General features: G+C 42.9%; 2 protein-coding genes across 3 annotated transcripts; both read right to left on the bottom strand.

Moving 5' to 3' along the window:
* Positions 1-3,537: 3,537 nt before the first annotated feature.
* On the bottom strand, positions 3,538-8,000 carry LOC308407278 (neural cell adhesion molecule L1-like). Of its 2 annotated transcripts, none has more exons than XM_080898842.1 (5): positions 6,181-8,000; positions 5,697-5,856; positions 4,939-5,066; positions 4,366-4,406; positions 3,538-4,062 (listed from the first exon to the last, which is right to left on the bottom strand). In XM_080898842.1, exons 1-5 carry the CDS (start codon positions 6,206-6,208, stop codon positions 3,943-3,945), a joined length of 477 nt encoding a protein of 158 aa, XP_080754968.1. In that variant the 5' UTR covers positions 6,209-8,000; the 3' UTR covers positions 3,538-3,942. The 2 variants fall into 2 exon arrangements, 1 of the variants encoding a protein (XP_080754968.1); XR_013973651.1 differs by having other exon boundaries at positions 3,935-4,062; positions 4,230-4,406.
* A 139-nt stretch (positions 8,001-8,139) lies between these two features.
* Positions 8,140-19,452, bottom strand: ccdc135 (coiled-coil domain containing 135). Its single transcript, XM_080898841.1, is given in 18 exon segments — positions 8,140-8,332; positions 8,335-8,389; positions 9,313-9,459; positions 11,659-11,754; positions 11,879-11,989; positions 12,101-12,313; positions 12,437-12,651; positions 13,345-13,473; positions 13,820-13,948; positions 14,099-14,165; positions 15,315-15,449; positions 15,529-15,747; positions 16,189-16,341; positions 16,433-16,627; positions 17,507-17,632; positions 17,748-17,886; positions 18,359-18,440; positions 19,386-19,452. Coding segments are annotated over 17 exon segments (2,223 nt in total). The 5' UTR covers positions 18,394-18,440; positions 19,386-19,452; the 3' UTR covers positions 8,140-8,273.

The following is a 19,452-nucleotide window of genomic DNA, read 5'->3' as shown; positions in this document are numbered from 1 at the left end:
TCAACAGGATGAAGGAACAAATCAAACTCATTCGAAATATTCTACAAGCTCTCGCATTTCTCAACATTGTTACCTTCAGACTAATGTATGACGATGGAGCTCTTTGTCAGTTTGAGACAAATTTGCCAGACAGGTCCAGCCCACTGTTCTTACTCTGATTTTACAACAACTATTATGGAATCAAAAACCTCAAAGTGCTGACTGACTGCTAAATACATCTGTAAAATCTGTCATATAATTTCTTTTATTTGCATCAGTGTGAAGAGAACTTCTCTGTATGTAATGAGCCTGTCTGCAGCCAGCAGCCGCCTGTGTACTGTGTGCTGAATCACTCCACCCTGTCTTTCTGTAGGCCTGTTTGTGTGGCAGGTCTCATGTACTGGAGGGTTAGTGCAGCTGGATTTCCACCAGTGACACTGACAACATCTGGCTGGTTCCCCTCCCTGAGACACTTTTTGAGTTTTGCTTTGGGTTCTTGAATCAAACAGCACTGTGTGCAGCATTTCTTCACCCACACACTCATTTACTGCTGATTATACTGACTAGACCCACCATGGTTATCACTCTATCCAATGGCTGTTAATAGCAGTTATCACTCCCAAGTATGGCTCAGATTGGCTCTCCTGTTCTGCAGCTTCACCCCAGCACAGTCTATCCTCCAGTTCCTGGGGCTTCTCCTGAACCTGCTCCTTCACCCATCCCTGTTCCCGGGGTGAGAGCGACCGGGGCCCGGCCTGCACCCGCGCCAGTTCCTCAGGTGGGGACAGCTGTAGGGCTGCAGCTATTGATTATTTTAGTAATGGAGTAATTATTTTTAAAATGTGCTGTTCAAATGAAGCTGGCTTGACTTGAATATTAATACTGAGTTGACAGAATCCACGTGTATTGCATAAAGACACATAAAAAGTAAAGACTTTATATCCATGTATCTGATAACAGGAGTTCTAAACTAAAACTCCTCCAGGTGACGGTGTCACGGCAGCTGCCCTGGAGTAAAACACAAACACAAGATTAGAGCCTGATGTCGGGGCGGTGAGGTGATGTCAGGCACTGCTGCCCAGATTAAAGTCTCCAGGTTCAAGGGTCTTGGTCAGCTGGGGTCTTTCTGTGACATTCATGTGCTCTCCCACGGTCCAATGAGACGGTTGTCAGGTTGTGCCCAAAACATATAGGTGTGTATGAGAGAGTGTGGTTTCTGTCCTTTCTGACTTGCGACCTGTGCAGGTGGACCCGCCTCTCTCCCTGTGACAGCTGGGACAGACTCCACCCCTGTGACCCTCAGCTGAATAAGCAGTTAACAAAAATGATCCACAGAAATTCCTCCGTTTGCAGTTCAGTAGGTAACGTGCTCATCACATCCACTGCTTGTGTTGTTGTTGTAAGTTAGGGTAACTGGAACAGCTGTTCTTTCACAGACTGGACCCCACATCAGCTCCCTACTCCATCCTGTAGTACAAACTGGTGTGACACCAAAGTCTGTTCCATACAAATAATCTGATTCAATACAAACACCAACATAGTGCTGACCTAAAGAACACCAAAAGTCACAGGAACGCTGTGGAAATGTGGGATTTGCAGCAGGACTGATGTGGATTACAAAGTGAAGGCAGACTTATGATGTTTCAACCACTGTAATAATAATAGAATAAGAACACCATCCTTGTAGCTGCTGCGTGCTGCGTATGCTAAGGTTTTACAGTGGGGCAAAAAAGTATTTAGTCAGCCACCGATTGTGCAAGTTCCCCCACTTAAAATGATGACAGAGGTCAGTAATTTGCACCAGAGGTACACTTCAACTGTGAGAGACAGAATGTGAACAAAAAAATCCATGAATCCACATGGTAGGATTTGTAAAGAATTTATCTGTAAATCAGGGTGGCAAATAAGTATTTGGTCACCTCAAACAAGGAAAATCTCTGGCTCTCACAGACCTGTAACGTCTTCTGTAAGAAGCTTTTCTGTCCCCCACTCGTTACCTGTATGAATGGCACCTGTTTGAACTCATCATCTGTATAAAAGACACCTGTCCACAGCCTCAAACAGTCAGACTCCAAACTCCGCCATGGCCAAGACCAAAGAGCTTTCGAAGGACACCAGGAAAAGTATTGTAGACCTGCACCAGACTGGGAAGAGTGAATCTACAATAGGCAAGCAGGTTGGTGTGAAGAAATCAACTGTGGGAGCAATCATCAGAAAATGGAAGACATACAAGACCACTGATAATCTCCCTCGATCTGGGGCTCCACGCAAGATCTCATCCCGTGGGGTCAAAATGATCATGAGAACGGTGAGCAAAGATCCCAGAACCACACGGGGGGACCTGGTGAATGACCTGCAGAGAGCTGGGACCAAAGTAACAAAGGTCACCATCAGTAACACACTACAACGGCAGGGAATCAAATCCCGCAGTGCCAGACGTGTTCCGCTGCTGAAGCCAGTGCATGTCCAGGCCCGTCTGAAGTTTGCCAGAGAGCACATGGATGATACAGCAGAGGATTGGGAGAATGTCATGTGGTCAGATGAAACCAAAGTAGAACTTTTTGGTATAAACTCAACTCGTCGTGTTTGGAGGAAGACGAATACTGAGTTGCATCCCAAGAACACCATACCTACTGTGAAGCATGGGGGTGGAAACATCATGCTATGGGGCTGTTTTTCTGCCAAGGGGACAGGACGACTGATCCGTGTTAAGGACAGAATGAATGGGGCCATGTATCGTGAGATTTTGAGCCAAAACCTCCTTCCATCAGTGAGAACTTTGAAGATGAAACGAGGCTGGGTCTTCCAACATGACAATGATCCAAAACACACCGCCCGGGCAACAAAGGAGTGGCTCCGTAAGAAGCATTTGAAAGTCCTGGAGTGGCCTAGCCAGTCTCCAGACCTCAACCCCATAGAAAATCTGTGGCGGGAGTTGAAAGTCCGTGTTGCTCGGCGACAGCCCCAAAACATCACTGCTCTCGAGAAGATCTGCATGGAGGAATGGGCCAAAATACCAGCTACTGTGTGTGCAAACCTGGTAAAGACCTATAGTAAACGTTTGACCTCTGTTATTGCCAACAAAGGTTATGTTACAAAGTATTGAGTTGTATTTTTGTTATTGACCAAATACTTATTTTCCACCCTGATTTACGAATAAATTCTTTACAAATCCTACCATGTGGATTCATGGATTTTTTTTTCACATTCTGTCTCTCACAGTTGAAGTGTACCTCTGGTGCAAATTACTGACCTCTGTCATCATTTTAGGTGGGGGAACTTGCACAATCGGTGGCTGACTAAATACTTTTTTGCCCCACTGTATATGGTTTGCTGTTAGCTCTGTGTGGCTAACCAGCTGATTAACTTCAGTTACGTCTGATGCAGATCCATCAAGTGATTCCAAATGAACATTTAATGCAATGGATTCACTTAAAACACTCAAATAAAATAGAAGAATCCAAAGTTGTCTCTGTTTAGGGTTGAGTAAAATATGAAATCTATAACATTTAATTATTTTTCTTAGTGTACAAAAAACAGACTGATCAGGGAAGGTAATGTTTTTGTTGTTTTTAATAACATGTACATAATATTGGCAGTTTCATGATACTGAGGGGAGCGACTGTTTCTGTCCAGGGTGGGAGGGGTCAGAAGACATTTTTCGTGTCAGTCTCGGGGTCCTGGAGGTGTCGAGGTGTTGGAGAGAAGGAAGACTGCAGACACCTTCTCAGACAAATGGATGACACGCTGCAGCAGAAAGACTTCACAGTGTCCACGGGGCACTCGTGTAGGATGATGGGGGCTGGTGGGGCTGGTTCCTCCTGCAGTTCCAGCAGCTGCAGTTCCTCTAACAGCCACTTGAAGCTGACTCCAAAGTGAGTCAATATTTACAGTTTTCAGGGTTTGTGTTCAAACTTTAAACCTGAGGCACTGAAACAAACCCAGGTGTGAATCCAGAGAGTCTCATGTGTGGTGTGTGAGTGTAGAGTAGGTCTGGTCCTGGTCCCTGCCGGCTGGATCGAGGCTCTGGTAGGTCGAGTCTTCACGTGTAGAACCTGGAGTACAGTTCTCGTAGTGGACGTCCTGAAACAGAGACAAACTGTCTTCTTCACATAAAAAGAAGAGACTCTGACTTGGTTAAATCATTTGTGCTGGTAAATATTTCCACGTTGCCTCGTTGAACCTCTCAGACAACAGTGTCTCTGTTTGTTGTTGGAGTCTCCGTCTGGGCGGCCATTTTTGTCACCTACCTGTTTGAATTCACCTTCTTGGACTGTAATTTCTGGAACAGTCTACAAACTGAACCATCACACTGTGACTGCTTTATTTCTTTGTTACAGTAGCAGTCTGTCAACAGTGAGAGGAACCAAAGAGAAAGAAAGTCACCTCCATGTTTGTGCCCTCTGAGTTTCCTCTGGTCCTCAACCCTGTGGAACAAACAAAGGATGTTCCTCTGTTAGAGGGACCAATCATTCAAAGTGCACGTGAGGCTGGAGGACAACAGTAAAGCAGGGGTAACAGTTATGCTGTGAAACGTTTAAACGTCATCCAGTTGAATAAATAGCGACTGTTGAGTCGTTGTGTAAAAAGCATTGAAAACTGTTCCAGTGTTTCTTTTTTGTATACTGTGGGATGTGGATGCTACCTCCTGCTGAAATCTGCTGAATTAATAAACTGTATTTCATTGCAGCTCTTTTTTTAATTGAACATATGTAACTAATGTGAACATTTGAAAATAATTTTTGTGTCTGTGACACATTGTGAATATGCTGGAAACATAACCTCTGTATTTGCTGTGCTTGCACCATGTGAGGATGAAGACTATCAGAACCAACAGCCCGATGGTGCAGGTGGTTATCAGCCAGTGAGACAATAGAAGGTGAGTCATTAAAAACAATATTAGACTCTGGCTGGTGCTGAGGGTCCACCCCTTTACAAAATATGCAGAAACACACACACCGATGACGGTGATGGAGGCCTGGGCGGTAACCTTGTCCACATCCGTGATGACCTCACAGGAATATTCAGCGGTGTCGTGTAATTGGACGTCCGTTACTCTGAGCGTACCGTTGTCAAAGATCATGTACCTACACACAGACGGAGAAGCACACGTGTACAACCCAAATCCAGAAATGTTGATGTTGACTTTGATGGCAACAACACGGAGAAGTTAGAACAGACGAAAGGGCGAAAGTGGGAGGAACATGTTGCATCTCATTGGGTTAATTGCCAGCAGGTCGGTAACATGGCTCGGTACAAATAAGAGCTTCTTTGAGAGGCAGAGTTTCTCAGGGATTGTGATTATAAAAACGAAGCATCGGCAGAGCTGTGCCGTTTCACAACAGTGACTGTTGGTGACACCTGAAAGTGCCCGGAAACAAAAAATCAGCAATTTCTCTAAGAGTGACTACTGAGGCTAAAAGTAATTGCACAAACTAACAGATTTTGAAGGATTTAGCTGAATACTTGGATGAAAATAATCTGACGTTTGAACCACACTAAATGCTGCTTCCTCTCTGGAGATGCTGTCCTTCACTTTCCTGCAGCTGCCTTCAGTTGCTGCTTGTTTGTGGCTCGCTCTGTCTCACTTGTCTCACTTTTGGATGTGAAGCTCTGTGCAGTCAGTTTTGGCAGAATCTGAGCCGAGTATTTACACAGCAATATGTTCAGAATGTTCTGAGAATGGACAGAAACAGCGAGTGTGTGCTTTTGTTTACTTTTTATCGACACTAGACTCTGATAGTTTCCGGTCGCCTTGCCTCCAGACCACCTGGTAACTGCCCAGCCGAGGATCTACAGCGAAACAACAGTCCAGGAGGACGCTGGTACCTCGGAGGGCGCGAACGTCCTGGGGACCCGTAAGGATCACCGTTCGATCTGAAAGTAACAGAGAAGTTACGACAGAGTGTTTTTAGCATCTGCTTACAAAGTTTTTCTGTAAAGGCTGCAGTGCTGAGTTGTAATTCAAACTGAAGGTTTATTTTTTGTGGACAACTTAAAAAACAAAAAACACAAGCACTGATTTTTTTATTAATCCAGGAGAAGGTTGAGGCCAAACAAGTCAGACTCTGACTCTGAAAGTTCGGCAGCATCATGAATGTCTGACTTTAATCAAATCCACCATGTAGCTGAAGGTTTGTGCCCATTTTCAGTGCTGCAATTTTTACATTCATGACAGAACAAAGAGGTGAGTGTACTCACAGGTCAGAGAGGAGTGACGCACTTTCATGATGAGGCTCTGATGGTTTGCTGCTGCCTCTCTTCTTCTTCACTGGAAAGCAGGAACTCACGTCTCTGAAAGAGTCCCTCCTCCAAATACCACAGCTCCTCCACGCTCCTCGCCTCTACATCCATCTGTGCGTCATGTGTGTGAGCTGCTGCTGAATTTAATTTTGTGTACCACCTTATATGTTACACATATTTACACTCCTGTTGACATTTACTGTTAAAAAGAAGAAAAACTGATTTGGGTCTTTAAAGTTCTTATTTTCTTTAAACCTGTGAAATACATTCTCACAGTGCAATCGGACTTTTATTTGCAAACTGCTGCACTGAAGGAACAGTGACGTTTATTTATCTTAAAGATCCGTCGTTTCTAACTGACACGGCACAGGGATGCTGGTTCTCTCAGCCTTCTTCTTTCAGCTGTTCCCTTTAGAACCTCTGCAGTCCTCCTTCACCACGTCCATGAATCTCCTCTGAGGCCTTCCTCTTCCTCCTGTCAATCGGCTTCATCTTTAACATCCTTTGTCCAATATGTATGTATTTTTTATTTATTTTTCCCTTTATTTTCAGCCATAGTTTGTAACTATTTGTGTGTATTTGTGTTTTTTGGAATGAAATTCTGGTTGAATGTAACCCTCAGCCTCGCCTCCTGACGGTGAGCTGTCCCTCTGATGTACTGCTCACTCACACCGAGGATCTCAACATCTTTGTGCCACCTGTGGAACTGTATATAGTATTATACTGCTAGCAGGCCTCTGTGCAACTGCAGGAGCAAGTAGTTACAAATAAAAAACAGCATTATAGGAAAGAGTGTAGAAGCAGCATTAGAGTCTGGCTGCAAAGGGCAGCACTAACTGCCACTAACACATCTTGATAAGTATAGATAAAAAAAGCTGAACTAGCTAGAGAGCTTAGCGCATCCAGAGACCCCACATGCAGCCACCCACGTGCATAGAAAATGAGGACATGCAGAGAAGGAGAGATGAACTGATGTGTGAGACCATAAAAGGAAAAGATAAGGAGATGTTTTGATAAAAACTGTGTATGAAGGGTACAGGAACACAGAGTACTACATAACAGGAAAAGTAGGCTCTGAACGAGGAACTTTGAAAAAGTATACATGTGACAGATCGAGGGCCTGCCCTTCAGATCTGCGGGAGGCTTCACGCTGTGAACATCTCCTCTTATACATGGGTAAATAAGGAAGTTCTTGAACTGAGACGCCCGTCTCGAGTCGTGTTTCCGCCGGGTCAGAATCCAAGAATCGGGAGCGACGACAGCTGGCGACACAGCGTCTCCAAACCAAACATCACAGCAGGTCTTTAACTTTCACTCTTGCTGCTCTCCTTCTGTCACAAATCCCTCCTGACACTCATCTCCACCCGCTCCACCCCAAGTATTTAAACTCATCCACATTCACTTTCTTGACTCCTTGAATGTTTCCATCTGTCTCCCTCTCTTTCACACACGTATTCCATTTTGCTTCCCTGATTATATTTGCTTCACCTGAATCATGAAATCGCAGGACCCCAGAAACCTTATGATTTGTATTTATTTGTTGATTGATTTCGTAGCAACAACCATAAATATTAGATCTAGAGGCAGTCGTGTACAGAGGACCCTCCTGTATGAAGTCTTACACACGGCCTGAAAAATCTAAATGTCAAAAATAAAAAGATGAAGAAAAACAAAGCAAACAAAAGCAGACACGTGTGTAGTTGTATCATTTGGTTGTGTAACGAATAAACACCAATATTTGTTTTTACTGTTAAAACAAAAAGGCGACAGGTGTGTGCGGCTCAGCTGTCCGTCAGAGAGGAGAGCTTCAGTTCCTGGCAGAGATCCTCCTGAACATCCTTGTGTGTCTCCTCTCCGCTCCGCATATCCCTGAACACACACACACACACACACACACACACACACACACACACACACACACACACACACACACACACACGCACGCACACACACACAATAAGTTTGTGTTTTTAAACGTGAATCTTTGGGTGTGTCTTGGAAAATTGGGCTGAGGTGGGTGTGGGTACATGTGCAGCTGCTGCAGGGCGGCTTTAACTTGGCTTCTTATCTCGTTGCAGTGCTGCTGCTGGTCCCGCTCCCGATGTTTTCTCAGTTCGTCCAATTTCATCTTTAACCCCTCCTGCGTCTTCTCCACCTCTGCTATGTCCTGAACACACATTTTTAACAACCATGTCAGTTTGTTTGAACCCTCGCTGCTTCTGTTGTCACCATTCTGACTTCCAGCCACATATTATTGTTGTACTTTACTAGAAGAGCTTTGTGTGACTCACAGTCCAAACAGTCCTTGTTTATCTTGCACAGCTCTTAGTTTATCTGCCTAAAACAAGCTGTTATAGCCTTTATCTTCCGTTAAAGCAGCATGCCGGGTCACATGTTCAGTTTGGCACATTTTTACCCCAGATTCTGGATCCTGTTACATCAATGGACAGTATGTACTTACAAATCTAACTAAAAGAAAACACTGATGTACATCAAATGACTGTTTTAGTCTGAGATGAGACGTTGTCCAGGGTTTTATCAAAGGAAAGAATTCTGGCACCCATCGAGAAGGTTTTACCGTCCACCAAAGGACAAGAACCTGGACGGATTGTAACAAGTTTCTGCAAAGTGTATTTACCTGAATTTACTTATCAAACATCCAAAAATAAAAATGACTTCTATGAAGCCAGACAACAGAACCATCGATCGTGGCTCAAGAGTTGGGAGTTCGCCTTGTAATCAGAAGGTTGCCGGTTCGTTTGGACAGTCCCGGTCGTTGTGTCCTTGGGCAAGACACTTCACCCGCTGCCTACTGGTGGTGGTCAGAGGGCCCGGTGGCGCCAGTGTCCGGCAGCCTCGCCTCTGTCAGTGCGCCCCAGGGTGGCTGTGGCTACAATGTAGCTGCCATCACCAGTGTGTGAATGTGTGTGTGAATGGGTGGATGACTGGATATGTAAAGCGCTTTGGGGTCCTTAGGGACTAGTAAAGCGCTATATAAATACAGGCCATTTACCATTTTACTATACAGGCCCACCTGTGCAGCAAACAAGACTGGTCACCCAGAGTCACTGTGTGAGGCTTCACTGGTACCTTCATGTATTGTTCTTGAATGATTTTGATTTTCTCCTCTGTTTCGATGTCAAAATTTGGATTCAGGCCTTCCTTCTTCACATCTTGGTCTTTGTCGATCTCCTCAGACAGATACTTCTGCAAAATGTTTTTAAGTTCACCATTTTCCTGAAAAAAAGCACAAATAGTCAAAAGGATTGATGCAACAAGAATCATTTAAAAAAAAGAAAATAAACTGCAACAAACACCTGAGATAAAAAAAATAACAAAGAAGATCAAAACCTATAACAGCAGCAAGAGATTTAGACAATATTACTCCAAATTAAAAGACAGATGTTTAATTCATTTTTTTAAAATGCTGTTTTGATATTAAAGAGGTTCCACAGATAGACAGCGGGCCTCATCCATCATTAAACTCCAGAGCTGAAAAATGAAACCGCCTGAGTATCAAAAGCTGCAGTTCCTCTAATGGCCACTTGAGGCAGACTCAGAAAACAAGTCCGTCCCCAGACTCCACGTTTCTGCCTTTGGTCCTTTTCTCTGGGAGACCATCTCACACTGCTTCAGTAACGATGAGATCCAGGCTCTGGTGAGGCCAGTCCACTACTGATAGTGACCCACTGGGTGATTTCCTCCCCACCTATGTTGTTCCTGCACTGGCCGCGTGTTTGGGTTGATTGCGATGCTAAAAAATAAAACTGTTGCCAATCTATAGCAATATATAGCTCTCTTCACAGCATAAAAACCACAAAGTGCTTCACAGAAATACAAAAAAGCCAATGTTAATAAACGAGTCTTAAGCTGCTTTTTAAAAGAATAAATCCAATCAAGGTAATGATGGCGGGAGAGCATTCCACAGCCTGGGGGCCACCGCTCTAAAAGATCTCAAACACCACTGGCAAAAAAGCAGCTCCATGCCATGACAGAGCCTCCACTGTGTTAGGTGGAGGTCTAGATAGGTGGAGACTGTTGTGCTTCTCTCCGGACCTTCTCTGTACTGAATGACAATGAAGAATCTGCTTTCAGCTTCTCCCTTGTTGCAGGGCCACATCTGACCCTGCCATGTGACTCACCACCAGTGTTGGGAAGGCCTATGCTGTTTTATCTTGTGTTCTTTTTTTAATATAGGGCTGTTTTAATTTTTATGTATTATGTGTTTTATTTATTTTTTATTTATTCTATTGTTTTTAACTTATTTTCTGTACTTTGGTCCTGTGCTGCGTATTTTAAAGTGCTTTATAAATAGAATTGGATGGGAAGTTTGTTTTAAAATGTATTCCACTACAGATTACAGAATACATGCCCCAAAATGTATTTTGTAATGTATTGAATGTAGTATTGGTGTGTGATTTATTACTATTACTGAAGGTTACTCCCCAGGCCAACACCAGCTAGATTTTTAAATCCTAATATAAAATGAGTAACAGTAGCGCTGACATTAGGTAAAGCTGCAGTTTCATTTTATTTTGGTGTATTTATCCGCGACACCTTAAAGGCTCCATGAAAATATTGTCTTACATTAAACTGTCCGTGGCACAAAAAAGGTTGAGGACCGCTGTGACAGAGGACGTGCATCTTCTTTTTGTTTTCATATTGTAATTTATATGTTATTGTGTTGTGGTTTGCAGTATTTTGTGTTGTTTCACTTTAAATTTGTTTAAAAGGAAAAACCTGAAAATTTAAATAGTTAAAAGTTTAAATGTGAATAGTTGTTTTTTGCATTATATAGCTTATTTATTACATTTTATGTGGAGTAAATAAATAAAAGTAAATAAATAAAATAATTTCCCCCAGGGATCAAAAAGTATTCTGATTCTGATATATGTGAACATTTACACATTACACACTGAAGTTCTGAAAGCCAGTCACACAATCTTGTTCAACAGATCATTGTCTATTACACATTAAAAAAAAGTATACCAGGAAGTTCTTAGCCATGAACGTTTATCCAGATTCAAGCCTGAGCACAATCTGGATGTAAACTGATTGTGTTACTTGTACTTAAGAAAAAATCAAACTAACAGATGTGAATCATCTGGAATCTCGAGGGACCTGGTCTTCTTTTAAACAACATTTCTGTGTGTAAATATTTGTAAAAGTCTTTATTTGATATATAATCTACTAAATTTTCAGTGAGTCAAATGTTTAACTTTCTTAAAGTAGTCGAAGATTGTAAAAACAGCTGTTAGATATCCCCTATTGTGAAGGAGGTCGAATGTTGTGTGAAATCCAAATAAAATACAAATGCATTTCACTGGGACATCTTGCTTTGAATTTGATGGCAGCAACACATCTCAAAAATGTGGAAGGGGGGCAACAAAAGTCGGGGAATGTGAGCAGCAGAGAAAGAAACAGCTGGTGTCTCACCTTTTTCTGTTTCCTGCTGTGGACGAGGGCAGCTGCTCGGCTCCACAGCTTCATTTCTTTAGTCTCCTTTTCACGGAGGGTCACAACGTTTCTCATCTGTTCACACATCAATACAGAACATCTTTAACTGAACTTACAGGTACTTTTCCTCATTACCCTGGGAAAACTTTAAGAATGAAGGCGTTGTGGGGACTACTCTTTTAATCCAGGGTGTGGTTACCTCTTTCACCGACCGCATAACATGATGAGTCACCTTCTCTTCAACCTCCATCAGTTCCACCAGCATCTTATGCAGGGTTACGGCTGTAAACGGCTTTGCAGATAGATCCACCTTAAGTATCAGTGGAGTGCATGAACCCAGAGGCAGATTAGAAGCTTTTAGACTGAAAAAATGTAACTGTGATATCTGCTGTATGTATTGTCATGCATTTGCGACGTGTACCTGGAAGGTGGAGATCATGTCAAGAGAGATTTCCTGTGCGTTCCTTTTTTCTGAGCCCAGTGGCTTGATGAAGCTGATCTTTGAAGGGATCAATCGGTCCTCCGTTAAGTGGTAGTTCAACTCAATCAGTTTCTCTGGTATCAGGAACACTCGCTCAGCCACGTCTTCATTGGCTGGTTTGGAGCCGTTTCTATGGAAACGCTCTACCACTTTCTGAATGAGCAATAAACAAAACAAACAAAACACATCCACATAAGCATCCTGTGGCTTTTAAAAACAAAGCAATCTTTACGAAGATTTACGAAGTGATCTGCGTGTTTGTTTCCTGTCATTTACCAGTATGGGCACTTCCTCCATGTGTGAGTTCTCGCTGAGCAGCTGGATATGTTTTTTGAAGTAGACGTGCCGGTAATGGAGGAAGTCGCTCCGGCCTTCGAAGAGCTCGATTAATTCTTTCGGCGACAGCACCCTCCGCACCAGGTCGTCAACGCGAGCACCGCTGAAGTGCATTTCAACCTCAGTGCCCACAGTAAGTGATTTGACCCTCAAAACTGAACGAAAAAGAAACACACCTACTCTCAGCTCACTCGTTCATCACTTCTCTGACATTATCATTTAGAATGAGTCACTATTTTCCTGCTCACTCCAAAGCTGCTGAAGGCTCACACATGGAGCAAGTGACAACGTTCAGTTGCATGTCTGAGCTGCTCGGGAGCTTGCAGCTGACGCCAAAACTCAGTCATAGACTGTGTAAAAGACAGACATCGCCATCATAACATTGCCCACTGGACTACGAAGTCCCGTACTGAGAGCTCGTGATGAACACTGCTGTTTCTGTTTTGGGGGAGGGTATGACCATCAAACTGCATGCTCATTGGCTAACGACAAGTCATTCTGGAATGAGTAATACCCCCGACTTAGACTGATGGTATAACACATGAAGTCTCTCTTTGTCTGTTTGTCTGCAAACTCCACAATCAGACGCTGAGCAGCTAAAAAGGGCCCATCGGCTCTTATCTATATCACAGATTATGACGCCATCGTGTTACCTAGGATGTTCAGCCTGAGCCGAGCTGTAATGTTAGCTGAGTCAAACTTTCTTAAACTGATGATTTCTAGAATAAAACAGCTGCTGGTGTTTGTCAGATGTATTTTAGGTGCCTTCGGCTGCACTGTATTAAGATCTAACATGAAAAATGTTACTACACAGCGCCTCTGAGGACGGCTGCAGAAAGCCAGCTTACACAGCAGGTGACGTTTTCTTCCATGTCTGAAGCGCTCTGTGGTGATCTTATTGATATTGTCCACCTCCTTCTCCTCCAGGAAGTCGCTCCTACCTTGATACCACTCCTTCACCGTGGCGACCTCAGTGCCTTCAATGCACACTCACAGGTTACTCATTACAAACAACACAACCATAAATCATCTCACTAACGAACTAAAAATATAAAAGAAGTTGTCTAATTTATTAAAAATATCAAAAACTACATATTTTACAAATCAACTTAAAAAGATTAGTACACTGAGAAAATCTCAGAAATCTGAGAACGTCTGAGGAGTGCATGAGGAGCGCTGCTGGGAGACGTTCCTGCTGGAGAACTGCACCAAATCGATTGAGAAAGATTTTCCAGAAACTCATGAATTCCCCTTTTTTCCTTGTAAAGAAAAGCACATTCACGTCTACATGAAGACAGAAAAGCGTGTTTCTCTGGCACTCACAGCCTCGGTCTTTGTATTTGATCAGTCGTGTGACAACGCCGTATAACCTTTTGGACGTGGCAAACCTCTCCAGCTGGGCTTGTTTGTAGCGGATCACCTTCTTTCCTCCTGGCCAGCGGTTCTTCAGGGCTGAATAATAAAGAAGAGGCAGTATTTGTGCAGGTTTGACAGCATCAGGTGACGTCTGTTTGGGTTCTAGAGGTTAAATCTTGAACTCCTAAAGCTGAAGTAAAACTGGTGAACAATGTACAAGGTAATGTTCGTACAAACAGAGCCTACCTTCTGTTGAGATGGCAATGTAGCTGACCCAGGATCTCGGCATCTCCAAAACTTTGGGCACGCCCTCCTTCGAGACAAAGAAAGTTCAATTTACATTTATTGTATTCACAGTAAAATCGTGTTTCATTTGCTGGAGCTGGAATTTAAATTTAAATTCACAAAATGACCTGAATCAGTTCGTCTCAGGAAATTAATAGAAATGTACTAAAAAATAAATGAAAAGAAGTGAAATGACAACACAGAGCTGAAAATATCAGCATAACTTTTGCAGCACAGGACGCCAGCGTTTCACTCTGAGAGTCTCGTTTGAGTGTTTAAATTACTAATGTTGAAAGAAGAACTGTTGTTAACAGAGTTGTTGATAGCAGGAAGTAAGTGTGTACTAACTGTTTAAGAGCCTCATCCTTTCATTTGTCATTCAGTCAGAGAGGTCAAATATTTCCTTTAAATTTCCTTTAATGAAGTAAAAATGTACGACTGTCTCGGTCGTACATTGTTGTATTTATTGTTAAATCCCAAATGAGGCATTAGGCTCCACCTCCTCTGTCCTGATTGGGTGATCAGTCATTAGAGCGGTCTGTGGAGCGATTCTGACTGCGTGCCGACTCACTGGGTTCTGCGGGCTCACGCTGCTGTGATTGTCTCTGTGGGCTCCTTTTGTTTTGTGATCCCTCGTTTTCTCACGTTTATGTGCTCGTTAGGTAGATTATCTTTGTATATTTGATTTTCTTTGGAGTTAGGTAAGTTCCTTTTTTTTCTATTAGGGATTTAGAAAATAAAAGTTTGTTATATTATAAATGTCAGTCTGAACCAGAGCTTTAAATTAGGAGGGACTTTATGTGAGTCCCTCTTAGCCCGTAGGCTAGCCAGGAGAATCTATTTACAGCTTCTACAGCAGTATTTTGACTTCTTCTGGGTGGTATATGTGGTATTTTTTGATGATAATAACTGTGGATCAAATATACTGAAATACAGCTGACCCCTGCTCCATGCTTGTTGCTGCCATTTGTGTATCACAGCCTGGAAGCACATTTTAATGCACCTTGTCCCCAAAGAGCCAGAGATTTTCTTGATTTCTGATTTTCCTTTCAGGACATTAGGGCTTATATGTATGAAAGCTAGAAGAGCTCCAGGCCTGCTGAGGAGAACATACAAATTTCAATCAGCTAAGGTTTTTGCTTTCTGACACCCAGAGAAACACACATGCATTCGGTACCTGCACCAGGTTCCCTTTGCCCATCACTTTAGCCTCTTTTCTCTTCAGGACTTCTTGAATCAGTTGCTTTTTGCTTGATGCTCCAAACAAGACTGGCTCCCACGTTTTCAAATCATCCAGGTCAAACATCATGTCCTACACACGCAGAATATTTCATCAAACCTGCTCCGTTCTGCCTCTGCTATTTTGACTCTAACCGTGCACATGGACTCACAGCACAGCCGTTACTGCAGTCCTGCATGTTCACAAAGTAGTTGAGGTTGTTCCACACACTCTCGATGCCCAGGAAGTTGTCACTGTTGGTGGGGTAGCTGATCCCAGTCAGAGGGTCGACGAAGACGTTCTCCTGGACGTCCCGACAGCCCGACAGCACGAGCACCCAGCAGTGCACCCGCAGGCCTCGCAGCGGGTCGGCCAGCTGCCGATCTTTCTCCTGCTCGCACAGAGAATTCATAGTGATGACACAACATACACCATCATTACTGATCTTCAGTCAGAATATTCAGTGAATTTGTATAACACTTCAAACCAGTCTCATAAAAATCCAACAGAAAACACATGAGATACATCGATGAACATGAAAAACACAAAGGAGGAAAAATAGCTACAGTTTAAAAGTCAAATTAAATTATGTAAATGCTTTTATATGATCTTACACTTAATTTTAATTAACAGAAAGTAAAAGACAGACAAGCTTATGTTAAAGGCACCCAGGATGAGCTGCTGTTGCAGGGTAAACACCACCTCGTCTTGTAAACAGACTTTCTTACATAGATCCTGTGCATGTGACTCTTAGCCTATAAATGTCATATCTCATGAGAGCCTTTATTGCAGCATAGATGCAGTCGCTCTTGTAGAGAAAAGATCACTTTACCTCTTGTTGTTTTTGTTTTACAAGCAGCGCAGCTTCAGCCTCCTGCTTCTTCTTCTCTTGCTCGGCCAGAAAACGACTCTTGAGCTGCAGCTGCAGCTTCACTGAGTATTTATCATCCTGGTCCTTCTGTTCTGGGGTCACATCCTGCACAGCCTGCACGCAAACACACAACCAAGAAGTCACTTTCACATCTGGCAGTCAACAATCTGATTGTCGACCACATGTGCACGCTGCACGCACTTACCTTGACCTCGGGGTCCAGCAGGGGGCACTGCTGCATGCTCTGATCGAGCAGACACATCTCTTTGACGGCGTAGCCGCTGACGCAGTAGGCATCGTAGTCTTCGCCGAGCAGCAGGCTGCACAGCAGAGTGGCATACTCAAAACACGTGGCTCTCTGACTCTGCAGCACCGAGGTGGGAGAGGAAAGGACCTTCGGCTGCAATGGGAGACACGCACAATCAGACACACACCGAGAGAAGGTGCACGCGTGTGTGCATTTATTGATGTGAATATGATTAGGTTCTGCAGCCTTGTTTCTTTTGTCATCCACCATCTTGAAAAGCTGAAACATGTTCAGAACAATGACTGTATATAAAAGAAAGACGAGCGTCTGACAAGTGAAGCTGTGGAAAACATCCTGATTCTCTAAAATCTGCACTTGAGTCTCTCAGAGGCATGACAGTCAGGTGAAGATGTCCAGATGCTGCACAGGAGCAGTGGCTGTTAGCACAGGCTGGGTCACTGTACTCCAAATCTGAGTTGCTGTTTCTTTTCTATCAGCTTAAAGCAGTCTGAACTTTCTCCTCTGATCTCATCTACAAGGACCGAGGAAGTCTTGACCATGTGTTTGTCTGACATGGAGCTGAGCAGGTGAGAGGCTGCTGGGTGTAGATGAACTTTCTTTGCCTTCGGGCTGAACTCTCTCTTCACCTAAACACTCCTCATCCCTGCAGATGCTGCACCGATCTGTCTGCTAAATGATCTCTGTTAGAGTACAAACAGAACCAAGTCCAGCTCCAGTTTCAGCTTCTCAGAAACACGTTTCTCTGAGTGTGACATCATCAGTTGCTGGTCATGTGAGGTGTCTGCATACAGACATGACAGGATGACGCGCAGTTAATGTGCAGCTAAACACAAGCAGCCTGTCATATTAGAATTACATTATATGCAATAATTATCTGAATGATGAAAATTACGGTTTCACAAATCAGAAACAGCAGAATAAAAGAAGTCCTCTCTAACATGTGCTTTAACTCTCAACCACAGAATACAAAAAATATTTGGTTTGCTCCTAAAACTCAAACATTTCTCTGACCGGCTCCACGGGCGGATCCAGAGGGACCAACGACAGGAAGTCGGCCACAAAAGAGGCACAGCCCTGCCAGTCGAACAGTTCACAGTGGATGGTCGGCGTTGGACGAAGAGACGTCGACACAAACTTCTGAATATGAGAAGAGACAGACGGCGATGCAGAAAGTATTTAGGGTGTTTGCAGATGTGAAGGTCCGATGGGATCTGTTCTTCAGAGACAAAAAGGTTGAGTGAGATAAACCTACCTTTACTCCACATTCGTTTACAGGACAGAGCAGCAGCGGTTTGCGGTCAGGACACAAGTGCGAGTACTGACGCTGGAAGTTTTCTGCGATGGCTAACAGTCGAATCTCTTCTGGAGAGTTGCTCCTGTAGGACTTGGGCCTGAAGAAGGAGAACAGGTGAAGACGACCTCAAAGCCCCCAGCTTTACCCTACAGTGCTTTACATTGTAGGGTAAAGAGCCTACATTAACCCCTGAACATCTAATGTTTCGTATTTGAGCTTTTGAGACTTCTACATCATTGGTGGGAATTTTTCTCTCAGAAAAATCTTAATAAATTGCAGAATAGATTTCAAACAAAACTAAACCTCTATTTTAAATAAATTAGATTTTTCTGTCAGTTATTTCATGGTTCAGACTTTAAAGGGGTAATCAAGAGAAAAAGAGAAAAGCTAACAATCAGACGACCCTCTGTGAGCAAAGGCTTTGGCGAGAGTGGGAAGGAAAAACTCCCTTTTAACAGGAAGAAACCTCCAGAACTCCCTGACAGTCTTGTCTAGACAACTAGCTCTTTGCTTGTCTTGTATTTTCTTCAGCTGTGTGTGTAGTTTTTGAATGAGTGTAAAGAACTTACAGAAGCTTCTCGGAAGCAGCAACTTGTTGCTCCATCAGGGCTGTGCTCCTCCTGGATTAAGGTTAATTATGTTTATGTGCGCCTGAAGTTTGCACATAAACACACACATGAAAAAAAACATGAGAAAAGCACACCAGCTCCAATGCTGTGGAAGAGTTTACCTCCCCCACTACGCAGCTTAAAACACATCTGCTTAGACAGGCATCTGGGTAACGTTCATGTGTAATATGTTTTATTTGATTTTATACCTTCTTTATATTGTTATACTGCCTGTTTGATATGATTTTACATTCTCACGTGAAGCACTTGTAATAGCATCTTGTCTACTTTTTTTTAAAAACAATTTTGCTAATTAAAATAATTCAATCAAATTCGATCTTGTTGTCAGTATTTTCTTATTGTTTAAAAAAAGAGGCTAAAAAATCTTCTGTAAAAACAAACTTAAACACAACTTTAAAATGCCAGAGTTCTGCTCTGGAAATGAGTAGTGCGTATTGAGCTGGACAACACCTCATTTACTTTTAAAATGTAAGGAAACTTTGAATACAATAAATAGTTTAGTTTCATGGCGGTGTCCCTGCTGTCTCTGGGCATGTTATCATCACGTGGGTAGAAGCATCTGTTTGTGTGGGACCTTCTGGCCACGCTCTGCAGCTTCGGTGCGATTATATAAAATGTTTTCAATTATTTTTAAGAATAAATGGAAGCCAACAGTTCTTGTAGTCCCCCCGTTATTCATTAATTCCACTTTTCTTTATTTAAAATGTCGTTTTGAGTTTTTATCAGCTCTATATTTTTATTTTTCTGTGTGTTTTTCAAAGATTCAAGATTTAAGTTATTTTTTCTTTGAAATAAAATTCACATCTATTTCCGTTTCAGTTCAGTTTTAGTTCCCTGTGGTAACCATGTCTGCAGTCCCACATACAGAAGTAACCTCGTTTAAAACGTGCTTTTTAATTTCCGGTAACTATCAAACTAAAGTGAGAAACAAACAAACTTTTTGAAAATTGGATAAACTTTTTCTCACCCGGGCTCCGCTAACTGTTTTTAGCTACTTCACATCCGTGACACTCACTCCTCACTCGTTGTCGTTG

This window comes from Rhamphochromis sp. 'chilingali', assembly GCF_963969265.1.
Source record: "Rhamphochromis sp. 'chilingali' genome assembly, chromosome: 12".
Taxonomy (NCBI): Eukaryota; Metazoa; Chordata; class Actinopteri; order Cichliformes; family Cichlidae; genus Rhamphochromis; species Rhamphochromis sp. 'chilingali'.
Note: the sequence above shows the minus strand (reverse complement) of the source record. Positions and strands in the feature narration are given on the sequence as shown.

Bases quoted from the DNA above. Each gene is read 5' to 3' on its own strand.
- LOC308407278 (XM_080898842.1), bottom strand. From the start codon at position 6,208: ATGAAAGTGCGTCACTCCTCTCTGACCT. The intron at 5,857-6,180 runs GTGAGTACACTC...TGTTACTTTCAG, and splicing joins GCGTCACTCCTCTCTGACCT to ATCGAACGGTGATCCTTACG. The intron at 4,407-4,938 runs GTGTGTGTGTTT...TTTGTTCCACAG, and splicing joins GGCCTCCATCACCGTCATCG to GGTTGAGGACCAGAGGAAAC.